The sequence below is a fragment of the Mastomys coucha genome, unplaced genomic scaffold (genome assembly GCF_008632895.1).
Source record: "Mastomys coucha isolate ucsf_1 unplaced genomic scaffold, UCSF_Mcou_1 pScaffold16, whole genome shotgun sequence".
NCBI lineage: Eukaryota > Metazoa > Chordata > Mammalia > Rodentia > Muridae > Mastomys > Mastomys coucha.
This window is the reverse complement of record NW_022196898.1, coordinates 35,341,068-35,361,067: the sequence shown is the minus strand read 5'-3', so window position 1 is coordinate 35,361,067 and position 20,000 is coordinate 35,341,068. Positions and strand designations below refer to the sequence as shown.

Below are 20,000 nucleotides of genomic sequence, written 5' to 3'. Positions count from 1 at the left end.
CCAGGCTCCATGCTTGTCTGTGAGGAGGGTGATAATTTTCTGGATTAACTGAGTTGCGGTCACATGGTCTCGGTACTTGGCTGCTCTTATCAAATGATCACACATCTTCTCCTCTTCTCTTTTGTCTGCAGAGTACTGAGCACACAATGACTGGAAGAGAGGGAAAAAGAAAAAATTATTAATTAACTATAAAAATGTGGGTACATTTTTTCTTTTGGGGTAGGGCACAAGGGTGGCAGGCTGGACCTGGGAGGAAAGGGAAGCGAGCATGATCCTGGTGCACTGTATGAAGATTCCAAACAATCAATAATAATAGTATGTTGGAAAAATATGTGGGTGAAAAATCTAAGTGTATCATGAAACAATTTTTTTAATGAAGCAAGTCAAACAAAATTTTAATGCTAATTTTATAACATTCATTAAACATTGATTAATTTAGCTTACTAAAGTCAATAATAAGATGCATTCAGATGTTGTAAACAGTTAAACAGAGATTTTTATCAGTGATGAACAGCCAGAACTGTGAAAGCTGAGCCCTAGATTAAGCCAGAATGAACTGGGGTTACAGAGGTCTTAAGACGAATTAGAACAAATACTGCTATGAAAGTAATTTGGAGACACTATTTGTACTAGACAGCCATAGTGAGTCTAAACCTCACTCAAATGTTCTGAAATTTTTAAAACAGAATATTAAGGGACCAATTCACATGTTAAAACAATCATGGCAGCTCCAAGAGAGTCAGTTGTAAGGAAACAAGATAACTGAGGAGAAGAGGCAAGTCATGAGATCACATTAGACGCTTTAGTTTGGTTTTCTGTTTTGTTGTGGTAGTGGTTGGTATTTTGTTTGCTTCTTTGTTTTGCTCTTCTCTCATATATCACATCCTGCTCCCACTCTCCATGCCCACTCCCACTCCTCCTGAGTCCCTATCCACTCCTCCTTTTCTCTTCAGAAAAGGGCAGGCCTCCCATGGATATCAACCAAAGATGGCATATCAAGCCTCACATTAAGGCTGCACAAGGCAACCCATTAGGAGTAATGGACTCCCAAAAGCAGGCAAAAGAGACAGAGAAATCACTGTTCCCACTCTTAGGAGTTGCACGAGCAGACCAAGCTATACAACATATATGCAGAGGGCCTAGGTCAGACCCATGCAGGTTCCCTGGGTAACAGGTCAGTCTTTGTGGGCAGGTGTTTAGTTTTTGTTTTGCTTTAAGCTTAAAATAGTAAATACAGCAACTTCTCAAAACCTTGAAAAAGTGGTTTCTTAAATTATACATTTAGGATGAACCTGTAGCGAAAGATTCATCTGTGAGATTAAAAATGTATAATTAGGTCCCATTCCCAAAATACTAAGAATTTATGCTCTCTAGGTGATGGTATGTATGTCAAAGTTTGAGAAGTACTATATTAGAAAGCAAATTCATCAACCAAAGCATCTCAGGGTTCTCTAGCAGTAACTGGGTACATGTCTAGTTCCCAAATGCTTACTATCCTTTGGAGTTCTGTCACTTCTGGCATCACATTTAAGATGTTTTGTGATCATGATTAGAAGCATGGGCACTGACACAAACTAAGGGTCTAAAAACCCATTCCCTTAATTTAAAATACATGCACACATACACGCATAGAAACACACACCCTCTGGGAAGTAGCTTACATTTGGGCAGATACATTGCTATTTTTATATAACACATACACATTGTGGTTACCTGTCTCTCCTATTATATGGACAATAAGGTTCTGGATAAGCTGTGGTCACATGCAACTCCCACAACACCAGCAACAAAGAAGGGTCCTGATTGTCCTAAACCACTTGGGTAATGATCACATTACCCTGACAAATTAGCCTGGGACATCCAATGTAATTATGATATGAAGTAGAATGTTCAGCATTTGGGTAGATAGTTTCCTACTCCCTCGCAGTATTTAGAAAAACAAATGTAAACCTCCAGAAGCATTGAATATTCACAATCCTACAGGGCAAAGGATGGGTGGCCTGAAGATAAAGCATTGAATATTTACAATCCTACAGGGCAAGGGATGCCATGGCCTGAAGATGAAGCCAACTCAAATACAGTGGAACTAAGGCAAATCCAGAAAAAAAAAATAGTGTTTAGTCCAAATGGAATCAAAATTTTCTAAAACATATGAATCCTTAAAAATGACTAATGAAGGGAAAGGGAGGTTTAGGTAGTAGGAGAGAAGGGAACAGGGGGCAGAAGGGGCTGGGAGAAATAACTAAGTTTAAGGATGTTTGAAAGTCATATGAAAATTGTTATAATATCTTATATGTGTGTGTGGTGTATATGTATGTGTGTTTGGGGGGGTCGTCAATACTTGGCATATACTTGGTATATACAAGTTGGAATTAACTCCCCAAAACCATAAAGTACCAAAACCCAAAAAGCCCACTAACAAGTGAGATTTTAGCCATGCATGGGTTGTCTGGCGACCTCCGAACAACACAGGCTACTGAACTTAATGTTAAGGCTCCATTCCTAAAGACACTGACTCACATGGCATAGAGAAATCAAGTTAGTACTGAGCAGAAAGCTTCCTTCTTGCTGGTGAGCTTTCACAGTAACAAAAGTTGTGATGTGTGCTCATGGGAGGAAAAAGTCATCAACAATCTTACCGATCTGAATTACAATAAAGTCCAGGATGATAGGACATATCCAGTTGTACAACAGAGTCACAAATGTTACTGGGGTAAGTACCATTTTCTGACTGGATTTAAGGCCTGCTCCAGAGGAGGTAATACATGCTGAATAATGTAAATCTAGCCTAGAAAACATAGTGGGGTAAGCTCATAGACCCCGGGGGTGAATCTACTCTTATTATTCTGCTAAAGGGATTAGTGAAAGAGCCCTTAAATTCATATTTCTGTCCTTAAAGTAATCCAGGCCTTAGACCTCAAAGTTCTTTTGTGCAATGGACAGTGGTTAATGCAGAAACTCACAACTGATCAAAGTGATGATAATAAGTGTTAGTGGAGTGCTCAGTCACAAATCATATCATACCCACCCCAAGCCAAGGCTCGGGACCGTTACCAGAAAAGAAGGTGAGAACATTGTAAGAGACAGCGGTCAGAAAGACCAGCGGAAAGCAGTGTCATCGGGAGACTACTGGAACACTGCATTCATGGACTCAGCAGCTGGGCTTGCAGGAACCAATACCTGCACAAGAACAAGACATCCAACAGTCTATCAGGGGCTGGGGGAGGGATCATAACCCAGAAGCACTGACAGTTGACCCCACTGAAAGAGGGGGTCAGTTTTCCTTAAAGATGCTTCACTGAGGTGGACGATATGCCAGTAAATTACCCCACATCTGTGAGCATATAAGCAGCACAAAATGGACTCCATGAGCTATTGAAAAGAGAGAATATAAATCTGGGAGCAGGTGGAGGTTAGAGGTAAATCAGTATGAACTAAAGGGAGAAATGAAGAATGATATGATCAAAATACATTTTAAGAAATTCTCAAAGAATAAAATATTATATTCACTATGAATCAAAATAAACCAGATTACCCTATAATCTTGCTGGCCAATTCCTTAGTCAGTCTCTCTCTCTTTCTCTCTCTCTCTCTCTCTCTTTCTCTCTCTCTCTCTCACTCACTCTCTCCCTTTCTCTCTGCTTTAACTTCCTCTTTAGGTTTAAATTTACTAAATGGAAGGATTACATTAATTCCAAGAATCTGTCAGTGAAGAACATGTGACTGTGGAATACTTAGCCTCATATGGAGGGCATCTACATCACCCACCGCTCAAAGGTTTAGTGAACATCATTGAAGAAAGAGCAGAGGAAGGGGCAGAGTACCCCAGACACTGCTCTCAAGGTTCAGCAGCTATGGTGAGCTGGGCAAGGCTGTGTCCGTCAGCATCTTGCCCCACAGGGACTGATTCCCAAGGCTGAGCCTCTCGCCAAGAACGTACAGATAGTTAGTGATTTCTAGAGGAGGGAAAGACATTTTCTCCTGTGGTTTTATGATGGGAAAGATGTCGATGCTCCTATAACCAATCCTCATGAAATTCACAGGGAGAAGAGAAAAGCAGGCAGTGCATGGAAGTGGAAGTGGGATCAGTTGGGAAGAAAAAGAAAAAAATTGAAAGACTCTGAGCAATTGGGCAGGGATTGGAGGTTGTCCTAGACATGACCAAAGTACAAGCTCAAAGAGACACTTTTATTTCGTTTTATCTTTGGTACAATTTTCTACTTCATATCACTCTACTTTTTGTTTCAGTGTCATATAAACCAGCTATTAACATCACAACATAAGTACAATATCTAAATGGAAAAACAAATAATTAACATGGGAACAAAATATTCAATTTTATTAAACTATTGATAAAAGGTGTAAATGTGTTTCTGTAGAATTAATAAAATAAATATTAAAAACCAATAAAAACAAATTATGTTATATTATGTAAGTGTCAATGTAGAGAATGTCAGACTCATTAGGAACTAGGTAAAAGCAAATCAAAGGCTAACTCACACTTCATATGTTTGTTAAAGGACTATGACAAAAAAAGTCACAGGACAGAACACTTCTGTAAATACAGATTTGAACAAAGAGAAAGAAAAATGTTTTTCTAAGTATCTAGATAGCAGCATGAGTGAAGGATATTATTCCACTGCAACAAAATGTCACCTGATAGTGACATTTTCAGAGATTCTGGCAAGAACTAAGAAGCTAGCCTACAGATGAAGGAAGAGTGTAAATGATATAGAAATCTTACACCTGTGTCCTGCATTGTTTACTACAGCCACAGGATGCCTTTCTCTAACTTTACCTGATAAGCTGAGATTTAAATTATTGGTGGAAGTTAGAGAGAAAAAAAAACAATGGTCCCTGTACTCCCATGAAACATTACATATCTTCTTACTAAATGGTACTAAATACGCTCTTACTTGCAGCAAGAACCTACCAAAGAGACTATTTCTGCTTTTTATAAATAGGTGAACAATAAACATTTGCTAGCCTATCTAAGTTTGCTGAAAAGGCATTTCTAAAAACAAGGACTCAAGGTAAGCTAAATAGTAAAATGGTTTAAAGTGTTCTTTAATGGATCTTCCTTTACAATTTAAAAAGCAACTTTTCATATCTGACATAAAATCTATACATATAAATCACATTAAAGGACCATTCTTTCTTGATTATCAATCTCTGTCTCCTTGTAAAACATTACAGTCACATTTGACCTTAAAACATGATAAAAGGAAACCAAATAAGAATGTTTCTAAAAGATATAATGATCTTGTCTCTGTTCATAAAAATATCTGAATGGTATAAATTGAAGATGTTCTCGTCAAATACTGCTACCAATAATAATTTCTTTTCTTCAGTCGGGTACATAAGGGGAATACTTGAGTGACACACATAGTTGGGGAAGTAGGAGAACACAGGTGTCTGTGTTTGAAGGTTGAATGGAGGTACCCCAGAGACACTACCCTAAAGTTCAGCTGACACTGGAATTTAGAGCATGAGAAATGAAGAGAGACTCTAAAATTGTCCTTCAGTATTATTATAGGTGGAACACTTCACTACACATCACCTCTGCTTTTCTGGAGTTAAGTGTCATATAAACTATAGAATGGAACATCACAACAATAGTACAAAAGTATCCGAATGTAAAAACTAAAGATATAGTCTTGAAAGCTAAATAATTCAATTTCCATTTGATGACAAAGAAACTTAATATTTGTTACTTTGAAATTAATAAAGTAAAATAAACATGCTCCTAAGAATTGATTTATTTATAGCAAATAAGTATAGTTCTAACTAAACAAGAAAACAATTTAGAATGGCCACTTACAATGTAAGTTCCTAGCCTGGCTCACTAAATCAGTAGTCCTCAACCTTCCTAGAGCTGCGACACTTTAATTCAGTTCCTAATGTTGTGGTGATCTCAACCACAAAATTATTTTGTCACTACTTCATAATAGTAATTTTGCTACTGTTATGAATTGCAATGTAAATATCGTATATTCAGAACATCTGACATACAACTTCCAAAGGGGCCATGACCCACAGGTTGAGAACCACTGCTCTAATTAAAGAAACAAAGATAATATTAAATTTAAATTTTTTATGTGGATTTCATGATTCTATCCTATTTTACTACTTGCCCTTTGCATGGAAGTTCAGAGATAAGTAAACTGAAATTGAGATGGCTTATTCTGGTTTCCTCCCAGAACTGAACTGACATTCTCCTCTCTTGGTACATTAGTATTTTTCCATCATGGCTCTCTCTATTATGAAATACTTGTATATTACTTGTATAATACTTGTATACCAAAGTTTTCTCAAATGTTCCATTCAAAGCATCCATTTCATATCATCTGCTATTATCAATTAGGCCTATCTTTCAATTTTTCATAGCTGATCCAACAATTAATTCAAAATTTGAGCCCATATTACTACCATAAAGCTCATCACTACTTCTACAGTAACCTTCCAACATCAAACCACACAAAGTTGAACAAACCATGCTATTACACTAGGAAGCTTTGCTACATTCAATAACAGCTAACCTCAATCAAACCATACTATTACACTAGGAAGCTTTTCCATATTCAGTAATAGCTAACCTCAATTTTTCTCAGATAATTGCCCATTTATTCGACTTTAGAAAATCCTCTAATAAATCATCAATCCACTCACCTAGATTTCTATTAGTTTGAAATAAAAAACTAAAAATACTCTAGATGGCTGGTTATGAACAACCATTGGATTGTTTTCAACATGAAATGTTTTATAGTATGTAAACATTTATAGACCTCTACTCTCAACCCAAAAAATACATGATTGCCAAGAAAACTTAAAACGTATTTTGGTTTTATTTTGTTTTGTGGGGCTAAGATAAAACTCGTGCCAGATAAGCACTAACTACTAGGTCCACCTGTAGCCCAAGACCACATTTTATTCTCTAGAACATGTAGCCTGAAATTCAGCTATGTCACATACTACCTTTATATCTCTCTGTATATCATATTCTAGACAAATACAAATTACATCCAAAATATCTCCTTAGAATTTTAAAGGGAAAAAAGCCCACTGTTTTTCCTCAAAAAACAAAAACAAAAACAAAAACAAAAACAAAAAACAAAAACCTCTATTTGAAGTTAGTAAGATGGCTAAAAAGGTAAAGGGGATAGTCATCAAATGTGACGACCTGACTTTGACCCCCAGGACCATGTGGGAGAAGAGAAGCAGTTTTAACAGGCTGCCTTCTAACTGTGCCACCCACCCCCTTTTGCATATACAAATAATTTAATTTAATTTAAAAAGTCTATTTGGAAGGCAAGAAAAAGAAGGCCAAGTTACTAGAGAAGAAATTATGCTGAGAAAGACCTAGAAATACAGATGCTTTTGATTCTTTGGTTGATTGTCTATGATGAAAGAATATCCTCTTTAAAAGCTCCAACATAATTGAAAATTAAGACTTTCATCTTAGAATAATTTACAGAATTAGAATATTACAGAATAATAGAATAATTTACAGAATTATTCTTAGAATAATGAAATAGCCATAAAGAAAGTTACAAAAAATGTAAAGTCAGTTATATCAGAACTTAAAGGGAAACTTACAGCCTTAAATATGTTAGAAAATGTAGAGAATGGAGATCAGAGATATGAACGTTATTAGAAGTAAATGACCTACACTTCTATGAAAGATAATAAAGGATGCAATTATTTAAAACTCTACAAAATATTTTTATGAGGAACACTCAAAAGTACACATTGGATCTCTAACAACAACTGTGATGTCATTATAACATAAGGTCAGAATGTACAAGAAAAAGAAAAGAAAAAAATCTATGAATTATTAATATAAAAAACGAGTGCCTGGCCTATGGCCAGGCCTGTGATCCTAGTCCTGTAGACAATGAAGCTGGGGATGGTGGCAGTGTTGATGCCAGCTGGTACCCACAGTGAGCTGCAAACCAGTTGGAGCTACACTGAAGACTCCATTTAACAACAAGAACGACAAGGAAAGGAGGAACATGTCAACACAGTCTACAGAAATAAGAAAACGTCCTACATTAAACATTAAAAGGGAACAAAGAAGAGAGGAGAAGACCGGAAGAGAGCTGAGATCTTGAGCTGTGCTAAAACAGAAAAGAATTCTAACTTAACTGCGAAGAAAGAGGTCTCATAAACACGCCCTTTAACCTCAAGAAACTCACCTAAGAAGGTCAAAATTACAAGGTTTCAAGCATTAGGTTTCTAGAATAGCATATTTTATTTGATACATGGTAACTAATTCAACAAATTATTATTAAAATATAAAAATGTTTATATAATTTTTGTAAATTTATATAATGTTTATAAAATTATTATAAAGCATGTAAAATTTTAAAAATCAAACTATCTTAAAATATAAAAGAAACCTTTCATAATTGAATGTTTATATTTTAAATACTAAAAATAAATATTACCAGATAGGATCCTTCCGGTTTCCATCTGTGCCTGGAGCTGATCCTATGCCACAGTGCTTCATACCCAAAAACCATATTTGCCTTTAGACAGAAAACAGACTAGTGATACAGGAAATAAAAGAACAGCTTGTGACCGTTTTTTCTACACCTGGTAGGTTTACAGTATTTCATTCCATGTCAGGATACACAGTTCTACCTTCTTCGTTTTGTTTAAAGTGCTACACATGAATTACTGAAATGTTAATTAGGGAACCCAGGCTTCTGCCAAATAGTTTTAAGTGTGTGACTTCTCAATTGTCTCAGAACCACTTCTATTGTAAATTTACTAAACTATTGGAAAGGAAACCACGTAAAGTTCAACAAATAAAGAAGTTTCCCAATATTTCACATTGGAGGTCTTTGTGCTCTATCACTTACCTCAGATTTAAAGTCTCATCTTAAAAAAAAAAAAAAAAAAAAAAAAAAAAAAATTAATGCTGTCTACAGAAACCTGAGACTCCTGAAAAAGACTAAGAAAAATGAAAGCTTCAAACCTCAACAGCAAACAAAAGTCAGCCAATGATACTGTGTGACAGCCACCTTTAATTCTAAAGTGATTTCTCTGTCATGCAACGACTCAAAGTATTGATTTCTCTCAGCAGGAAAAAGTCTAAGCCAATGAAACAGATATAGCACCATCCCCCATTCCCAGCCCACCCCATAATAGCATTCAAGGTTAAAACAGGGAGGACACTTATCAAAGTATCTCTTCCATTTCTCCTTCTTTTAATGGACTAGGTGCAATGTGTTCTGGGGCCTTATCTCTACAAACTGCAGTCCCCAATAATATTAAATGATTTAAAGATTAACACAGGGTTGAACTCTTTAAGTTTCTCATAATAAAAGCTTGGTTTAAAATGCCTTAGAAAATATTCATAAATACAAGTCAACAAGCATACTAGAGTTTGCACATACATGTATACATACACTAATGTGTATCTAATGCATACACATAAATATACATATATCTAATATATGCATAATACTGATTTATCATTTTATTTCTTACTAGAGTACCTATTAATATTAAACTACCAAATTCTTAAATTAATTCTTAAACACTATACAAGAAGGTAAGATAGTTCTGTTAACAATGCTGGCAATACATCACATGACTATCTGGTAAACTAAGTAAAAGGTATCCTAGTATATGAGTTCAATAAAATTGGCAGAATTTAAACAATAAATGAGTCTGAATTCAAAAACTTTTTAAAAATCATACTGTGATTTTAAAACAAACAAACAATAGTCATTTATTTAACTTAGTAAGGTCACATGGTTAAACAAGAATGTATTTACAACTGCAAATGGGTAACTCACAGCTAAATATAAAACAAACGTAGTTAAAAAAAACCAGAATTGAAAATAATTGGTTCAGCTTTATCAATAACCACAATTAAATCAATACCTAAAAGTACAACATCTACAGCCCAACAGCTTGAATTCAAATCTTAGATCTGAAGTCTTCATAACTGGACAGGTTATATGAAATTCTGTGTCTCAGCCACTTCATCAAAAACAGTAGGTAATACAAGGAGGTTTCTTTGTTTTGTTTTGTTTTTGTTTTTGTTTTTAACCTGGAGGACTAAATAACAGACAGGAAATGAAGAGAGTACTGTCTGCATGGAGTAACGGCTTCTACAGACAAACAGCCCTTTCTTCCACCTCAGGAGTGCAGCTGAGTAAACAATCACAGCTTTACAATAAATATAATAGAGATAAAAATACCTGCACCAAAATGCCTGAGAGAGACATAAATACTGTATATAAGGATATAAAAAAACCTTATGATAAACAAATATTCACCAAGAAGTAAGCACTCAAGATAAAACAAATAAAACATAACAAAATAAAACAGTGGGCATGGGCAGAACTAAGCATGGAGCATAAGACATGTAAATGTGACTGGTTCATGTCAGAATCCCAACATACTGGAGGCCAACCTAGGCTTCAGGCCAGTGCAGTCTGTACGGTTAGATCCTGCCTCAAACACTCAGCCTGTCAAACAGCAGCCAGAGCTCTCCACTTTAAAATACATGCTTGTGTTTTCCTTTAGTATAATAAATATGTTAACCATTTCCTCCATAAAGGAAATATTCCTCAAAAGTTTGAATAAATTATTTCATGTATGAAATGTTAACTGAACTTGTGTATCTATCTACAAACTGTTAAAATGCTCTATGTTCTCTGGTTCTTATTGGCATGTATTAATAATAGCCATTTCCACTGGGGGAGATTGAATCTGAAAGCTGTTTTATTTGCATTTCCCTGATGGGTATGGATGCTGAACATTTTTCCATATGTTTAGGAAGAAAGGAGGGATCTCTATATACTGATGGTAGAAATGCAAATTGTTGCAGTCACTATGGAAATCAGTATAGAATTTTCTCATAAAACTGAAAATAGAAATAAAACATGAGCCATTTATCCTGCTCTTGGGCATATAAAAAAGGGTCTGTAAATGTGCAAAGCAGAGATTTTTGCACACCTCTGTGTACTGCTGCAGTATTCCCAGTACCTAAGATGTTGAATGAGTCAAGATGTCTATCAACAGATAGACAAAGAAAATGTGGCATAAATACATGATGGTGTTTTATTCAGTCATAAACAAAAACAAAATTATGTCAATTGAAAGAAAATGGATACAATGAAGACTAAATAAATGAAGTGACTTAACTGAAAAGATAAATATCAGGCATTTTCTTCTCATTTGTGGATCCTAGATTTCATATAAATACAAAATCATACATGCATATAGGATATGAAAGGAGAAGTTTAGCTAGAGGGTTGGATGGAAATGGAGATGAAGGAGAAACAGGCAGGTGGGTGACTATGGTCTTAGTATATGATACATTTGTATGAAAATATCTTCATGAAATTTATGCTTTTGAAACCTATGTCAAAAACTGTTTTGACAAATTTACATAATTAGAATATTACATTAAAAAAGATAACCAATGCTTTAGAAATAATCTGATATTACCAATGTTAAAAGTTTACAATGTGAAAACAGATTTACTAGTTGATCTTTTTACTGTCTTTTAATATTAAAAACAAAGTTTTTTTCATGTAATATATTCTGATCATGGATTTCTCTCCCTCTCACTCTCCCCATCCTGCCAACTTCATGCCTTCTTTCTCTCTCTTAAGAAAACAAACAGGCCAATAAAAAATGCAAACACAAACATACACACACACACACACACACACAAAGAAATACATACAACAAACACACACATGCAACTCATAAATCATGAAATCAGGAATACTATACAAGCAAAGGACCATTCAGGTACAAATGCCCAAACAACGTAGAAAGAGACAAAATGCAAAACAGGATTTTATATATTTAGGCTTGGCTGCACAGGAACTCATGATGTTGACCTGGCTGGCCTTGAACTCATAAAGTTCCTATTGCCTTAACCTCCCGAGTACTGGGACTAATTAACATTTACACTGTTGACTGTCAGCCCTATTGGTGGCTTGCTTTTTCATGTATTTGTGCAGTATACAAACATACACAATCTGTTCAATAGTTACCCAGAGAAGACTAAAACTAGAAAATGTGAGCACCAACATGGCCATTTCCCAAGAGGCTAAAACAAAGTGAAACAACTTAGCAGACCCCCTGCATCCTGCATACCTGACTCTGGAAATGAACTGAAAGATACTGAGTCTCTAGCTATGCACAAAGCTGCACAGCACCTAGAAAACAATTCCCAAAGCTGCCCTCTGATCTCCACATACATATGAATGTACGTGCACATGTACATGTGGACATGCATTTACATGTATACAAATGCACATAAACATACACAGAGGTGAGGGTGAGTGGGAGGGAATGCGTGCGTGCGTGCATGCATGTGTGCGTGTGTGTTTAACATTAACTACAAGGACCTAAACTTAGCCTTAGAGCTGACAAAGAGAAAATGTCGAGAAATATGAGAGTGCCAAGCCAGTGTCTATGTAAGAGCTTGGCATGTGAATGCTCAGAGATGCCATATATCTCTCCCAGCACTGTTCCATTAGTCTCCGTCTGTGTTCTGATGCTCTTCTGTGGATGCTGCACCTACAAAAGGGAAATGCAAAGCCTATGTCCATCCCTTAGGCAGTATCGAGGGTTTTGCTGGGAACGGCCACCTATATGACAGTAAGAGTTCTGACACTACTCCTCCCAGGAGTAGTCCAGAAGGAAGTTCTACAGAGGTACCAAGAGTGTCTAACTGGCAGTGGGACATGTGACGACAGCTTGGATACAGCAAGGAGTACTTAATACAGGGTCATACCAAGAAGCATAATTGATTTATAAATCCCATTTATTTCTCACACAGTAATAAGGGATACACATTTTCATTAGCCTAAACTAAAAGGAATTTCTACTGTTTAGTAAGTGACCAACCCCAGTTTACTTTTATATGACTGAAAGCCAGTGCTGGGCTGAACTGCAACAGAGTACCATGTGGTCTAATTGATTTGGTAAATAAACTACTCTAATTTAAAAACTTTAAAAGAAAAACAATACTTATCTATTTCATTGTTTGTTTGTTTTTATTTTTAAAAATTATGTTTATGTGTGTTTGTATGATATGAGTGGGTGTCCAGGGAATGGAGAAGCACCAGGTTGGGAGGCTTGAAGTAGAGGTAGATCTGAACCTCCTGATATGGGAGCTGAGAATGAAGCTCTTGACCTCTGGAAATGTAGCTCTTCACCGCTGAGTCATCAGCTCTAGCCCCTATATTATCTTTTAATACTTATCTATCATTATCGTTTGTACATAAGACGATACCTATAACAAAAAGAGAAAGCTACCAGTTTAAAAATATAAATTTATATTGAAACAAACAATTCAAAAAACTATTTCACTGTTGTTACCTTATAAAGAAATTAAATAAAAGATTTAATAAGATGTAGAAGCCGCTTCTGGTCTGCACCTCCATCTAAACCCATTGCAGATTGGCATGCCTGCCCCCAAACCCAAAAGCCAGCCTGTCTCCCAGCAGGTCTGCCCTAACCAGGAATATGGGTGAGATCCCTACCCCAATACCCATTCCAGCTTGGTCCCACACAGAGCCCAGGAGATATGGGCTCTATCCCACTCTGCCTGAGCCCCATCCCCCTTCCAGTCTGCACCTACACCTGCACCCCTGACAAAGCTATGGACCTGCCCTCCAAACCATACAGCCTACTTGTCTCTCAAGAGATCTGCCCCTAACCAGGGACAAAGGAGAACTGATCTAACCAGGGAAACAGGAGATCCCAACTAACCAGAGACAGTACTGCCTGCCTCCAAGGACTGCTCTAACTCAGGTCACACAGCTCTAGCCGCCTCCAAGGAGGCTAGTTCCAGTCCAAGACAACCACTCCAGTTAACCCCAGAGATAACCAGATGGTAAAAGGCAAGAACATAAGCAACAGAAGCCAATTTAATTTGACATCATCAAAACACACTTCTAACAAGCAAGCCCTAGACACCCTAACTCACACGAAGAGCAAGATTCTGACCTAAAATCCTATCTCATAAAGATGGTAGAGGCCTTTAAGGAGGAATATAAATAAGTCCCTTAGGGGCCAGATAGCCATGGACTGCAACCTTTAAAATAGTGAGTCAGCTGAGCAGTGGTGGCACATGCCTTTAATCCCAGCACCTGGGTGGCAGAGGCAGGTGGATTTCTGAGTTCGAGGCCAGCCTGGTCTACAGAGTGAGTTCCAGGACAGCCAGGGCTACACATAGTAACACTGTCTGGAAAAACCAAAAAACCAAAAAATAAAGAAAGACAGGCTAACAGACTAGATACTCAAATAGGATGAATCATTTTGCTGCATACAAGAAATATACCTAAGCAACAAAGAGAGATACTACTTCAGAGTAAAGGACTGAAAAATGTTTTCCAAGGAAATGGTCCCAAGAAACAAGCTGGAGCAGTCAATCTAGTATCCAATAAAATAGACTTTCAATAAACATAATAAAAAGAGAAAAGGAAGGACACTTCATACTCATCACAGGAAAAATCCACCAAGATGAAGTCTCAATTCTGAACATTTATGCCCAAATGCAAGGTCACCCACATTTGTAAATGAAACTTTACTATTGTATGAACCTCACACAATTATATTGGGGGACTTCAACACCCCACTCTGACCAATGAACACCTGTTCATTTGAAACAGAAACTAAACAATTACACAGTGAAACCTAACAGAAGTTATGCACCAAATGGATTTTACCCCAAAACAAAGGAATATACCTTCTTCTCAGTACTTCATGGAACCCTTCTCCAAAACTGATCATACCATTAAACAGAAAACAAGCCTCAATAGAAACAAGAAGAGTGAAATACTCCTATGCATTCTATCAGATCACCATGAACTAAGGCTGGACTTCAGTAACAACAAAAACAACAGAAAGCCCACATACTCATGGAAACTCTCTATTCAATTATAACTTGGTCAGAGAAGAAACAAAGAAAAAATATTAAAGACTTTCTAGATTTCAATGAAAATGAAGGCACAGAATACCCAAACTTATGGTCCACAATGAAATCAGAATTAAGAGGAAAATTCATAGCACTGGGTGCCTTCATAAAGAAATTGGAGAGATCCTAAATTAGCAACTTAAGAGCACCCCTGAAAGCTACAGAACAGAACAAAGCAAACTCACCAAAGAGTAGATAGCAAGGAACAGTCAAACTCAGAATTGAAAACAGAAACAGAAAATTCAGGGCTGAATTACAAACAGAACAATACAAAGACTCAACAAAACAAAGAGCTGATTCTTAGCAAAAATCAAGAAGATAGATAAACCCTTAAACAAACTAACTAAATTATACAAATCACCAAAATCAGAAATTGAAAGGGAGACATAACAAAAACTGAGGAAATTAAAAAATCATCAGATCTTACCATAAAATCCTGTACTGACAAAACTGGAAAATCTAGACAAAACAAATGAGTTTCTAGACAGATATCACATAACAAAGTTAAATCAAGATCAGGTAAACTATCTGAATGGTGCCATAAGCCTGAAGGAAATAGAAGCAGTCATTAAAAGCTTGCCAACCAAAAACAGCCCATAGAATGATGATTGTAGATAGTGCCGAATTCAACAAGACCTTCAAAGAAGAACTAATACCAATACTCCTCAAACTATTCCATAAACTAGAAACAGAACGAACACTATCTAATTCATTCTATGAAGCCATAGTTACTCTGATATTTAAGCCACACAAAGACACAACAAAGAAAGAGAGTCCAGACCAATTTCACTTATGAATATTAATGCAAAAATACTCAATAAAACTCTCACAAACTGAATCCAAGAACACATCAAAAACATCATTCACCAAGATCAAGAAGTCTTCGTCACAATGATGCAGGGATGGCTCAATATATGAAAATCCATCAACGTAATCCTATATAAACAAACTCAAAGGAAAAAAAATCACAAGGTCATCTTACTAGATGCTAAAAGCCTTTAACAAAATACAGTGCCCCTTCATGTTAAAAGTATTAGACAGATCAGGAATTCATGGCATATACCTAAACATAATAAAAGCAATATACAGCAAAACGACAGCCAACATCAAATTAAAAGGAGAGAAACTTGAAGTGATCTACTAAGATCAAGCTCAAGAAAAGGCTGCCCCACTCTCTGCCTATCTATTCAATAAAGTGCCTGAAGTTTCAGGCAGAGAATTAGACAGCAAAAGATCAAGGAGATAGAGACTGGAAAGGAAAAAGTCAAGGTATCACTATTTACAGATGATATGACAGTACACATAAATGACTCAAAAATTCTACCAGAGAACTCCTATAGCTCATAAACAACTTCAGCAAAGTGACTGGATATAAAATTGACTTAAACTAACCAGTAGGCTTCCTTTATACACATACATATATATACATACATATAATGGATGTACATATATATAATGTATGTATATGTGTAAATATGTATGTATATACATATACATATGTATATATACACACACATATATATATAAATTAGAGAAAAATACATATCACATAGCCACAAATAATAGAATATCTTGGTGTAACTCTAACCAAGCAAGTGAAAGATCTGTATGACAAAATCCCTTTAGAATGAAACTAAAGAAGACCTCAGAAGATAGAAAAATCTCCCATGCTCATGGAAAGGTAGGATTAACATAGTGAATTGGCTATCTTACCAAAAGCAACCTAAAGATTCAATGCAATCTCCATCAAAATTCCAACACAATTCTTCACAGACATGGAAAGCGCAATTCTCAACTTCTATTTTATTGTTACTGGATTTTTAGTGATTATCAGACACGTTAAAAAATACTTTAAAAAAATAAAGTCCAAATACTCATAGAGCTAACCTTGGAATCTCTAACTTAAAAAAAAAAATTACTCTTGTAAGTAAGAAAATAAGAAAGAAAACCTTTTGAATTGTTATGTGATGAGGAAAGAGAACACTTTGACATCCTTCCTTTACCATGCTATATAGAATAAAGGAATAAAAAATGGAGAACCATGAGAACTCAAGGCCAGACTAACAAAACATCAGGTGAGAAAGTTAGGGCAAAGGGAAGAATATGACATCAATGTCAAGGTCTGTCGAGGGAAACGAGGATCATAAAAGAAATTAAAGGTACTAAAGAGAGGAGCTTGAAAGCAATTAGTATAAGACTAAAGAGAAAAATGCCAGAGTCAATATACTGAAAAATAAAAGAGAATGTGAGAGAATAAAGACACCAATGCATGGCAGAAGGCAAAGGCAAGAGTGGAATGCCTGAGCAGCCTAAGAGCTTTTAAAGAAGATGCCCAGGAACCATCATAAGACAAGCTGACAGAGGCATGAATGATCTCAGTGAGAACTGCAACATATTTTCCAAAAGGTCACTTGTGAGAGAGGAAAAATATTGCTATCGGACTAAATGATAGCCTTATTTAAAATATGGGACACTACAATGTGTAGTCAGAGATTATATAAATTAAAAATGATGTTAGGTAAAAAAAAAATTAAAAGGCCATTTCAATATAATCTACTCCACAGAGCAAACTGCCTGTTTTACACTTAAGGAAGGTCCATCTGAAGTAAAAGTTTGTAGTACTCAGGAAGCAGGTATCACAGGAACGCTCAGGAAAAACCAGCACATCATCTAAGGATCTTTTTCACATTAAGAATCCCATTAGAAAGAAAACACTAAAAGGTAATTGAATTTCCCTCAGTTATCTTCATCTCTGTCAGCCCCTGCTACACTAACTCACTCTCTGGAGCAGAGATAACTCAATTCTGTCCAGCAAGCATATGTTATGAATCTCCAAAGCAAACTTGTCTAAATCATTCTGCTCTTCTATCAAGGCTGGCTGTGGATATGAACTCTGACAGAAAGCAAACAAATTTATTTTTATCTTTTCAATAATTCACTTCTTTACGCTATTATGGAAGAAATGAGGAAATAAATATATGCTATGAGGTTACCGCTGTTAAAAAGTCAACTGAAATACTATCCTTGACTTAAATTTAAAAGTCTTAGTGACTCATTCTTAACGACTAAGACAATGGTATCAATGAATTGTAGAATTGGTAAATTATCTGAAATTTAAATTTCTCAAATTATTATATCTAGGGGCTTGAAATTTAAAAAAAAAAAACCCTAATTAGTTGATACTAATGCAGCTAACAATGCAATTTCAATTATTTCACCTCAGAATAATATTATTTACTTGAATTGCCTTATATGTAATAGAAATGAAACACTAGAAAACTCATTGTTAAAAAAATAAATAAATAATACATCTTAGAAGGAAATGTTTTTCCTGTCTTTTAGCCACTCTATTACATTTGTTATTGGTATTTACTACAAAAATATTAAAATATTCAAAAAGTATGGGAAATCCTCCCAATGAATTTTTTAATTTATGCTGAAACCTTCTAAGACCAAGGCTAGTCAGAACATATAAAAATTCCAATTAAATAATAAATGAACATGATTGCTTGTCTTTAGTATGGACTGAATTTCTCAAATGTAGATTTATACTTAGCTTTGATATTTAAATAGTATAAATAGTATAAAAGTCACAATAATAATTATCATAATAATCAGTAACAAAATTTACTGTTTGTTTTAATCACATCATATAATAGTATTCCACAATATATCATGTAGCAAGAATTTTAGTTTGTTAAAAAAAAACACAGAACTGCTTCTGGTCTGTCTGGGCTGGGATCCAGAGCAGACCTTGGGCAAAAACTCTGCAGCCAGTCCCACAACACCCAGAGGAAGCTCCACTCCCAGGCGCTCTGACACACACAGGATCAGTGTTTGACAGGACCTAGAATCACTTAAGGAACAAAGCCCTGGGCTCTTCTGTGAGGGTGTTTCTAGACTGAGAAGACCCACCTGAACTGGGGCAGCAGCATTCTGTGCACTGAGGTTACAGACAGAATTAAAAGGAGACAGTGAACTAAGTACCAGCTTTCAATCTGAGCTTCCTGGCTGAGGATGTGATGTGACCAGCCACCTCACGACCCACCATATGGACTGTATGTGCCCTTGTACTGAGAGCCAAAATAAACCTTTCTTTCTCTGAGTTGCTTTTGCTATGTATGCTGTCACAGCAATGAAGAAAGCAAATTAATACAACACTGTTGGAAATAAAAAAACAAAACAAAACAAAAAAACCCACAGAACTATTAAGGGAATATGTTTTCATTTTAATCCCAGCTATGGGTTACGGGGCTGCTTCAGATTGTCCACAACAGCTGATTATAATTTGCGTTATGCTCTAGCAGGGATGTGATTTTGCCAGCTACAGATAAGTTGCTGCGATTGTGTGATGTTTGGATTCTGGGGACTTTTCAGAGAGTGTACAGATGCTAGAGCCCTGAGAAGTGCCTTGTTGACTGGTCGTAAGCTATTGGTTGGTGGTTGGCTGCAGTTGGCTGCAGTTGGCTGCAGTTGGTTGTGGTTTGTTAAGTAGTCCATGTGCAAAGAAGAAACAACAAAGGAATAAATTAGATATCCTGACGATGAAGATCAAACTTGCCCCAAGGAATGTGATGTTCCTAAGCACCAGCAAGTAGTGTGTTAATGCCACCCCCTGACTCCTCTACCCTTTTCCTCTCCTACCTAGTGATAGGGGGATGGGAGGGTGGAAAAACAGTGGAGAAGAATGGAATAAAAAAGAACCTACAAAGGAGTAAAAGTCCAACTACAGTATCATTCATTCAAGTTTGATTATATCTACATTTAAAAAATTAAAACAGGAAATTCAACAAATTTTATCCAATATTCTTCATATATGATGGAAAGTGTATATTCTAAATATGTTCTTCTGAGTGAGGTAACCCAATCACAAAAGAACACACATGGTATGTACTCCCTGATAAGTGATTATTAGCCCAGAAGTTCGAAATACAGGAAGAACAACCTACAAACCACAAGAAACTCAAGAAGACGACCAAAATGTGGACATTTCATTCCTTCTTAAAAGGGGGAACCAAATACCCACGGAAGGAGTTGCAGA

General features: G+C 36.1%; 1 protein-coding gene across 6 annotated transcripts in view; it reads right to left on the bottom strand.

Annotated features, from left to right (window-relative positions):
* Lrba (LPS responsive beige-like anchor protein) overlaps nucleotides 1-20,000 on the bottom strand; it is a 547,775-nt gene that overhangs the window by 326,668 nt on the left and 201,107 nt on the right. For all 6 annotated transcript variants that reach the window (XM_031374244.1, XM_031374245.1, XM_031374247.1 and 3 more), the window contains one exon: nucleotides 1-150. This exon is cut by the window's left edge and continues 17 nt beyond it. In XM_031374244.1, the coding sequence (XP_031230104.1) occupies nucleotides 1-150 (150 nt within the window). The remainder of the gene's footprint in view (nucleotides 151-20,000) is intronic.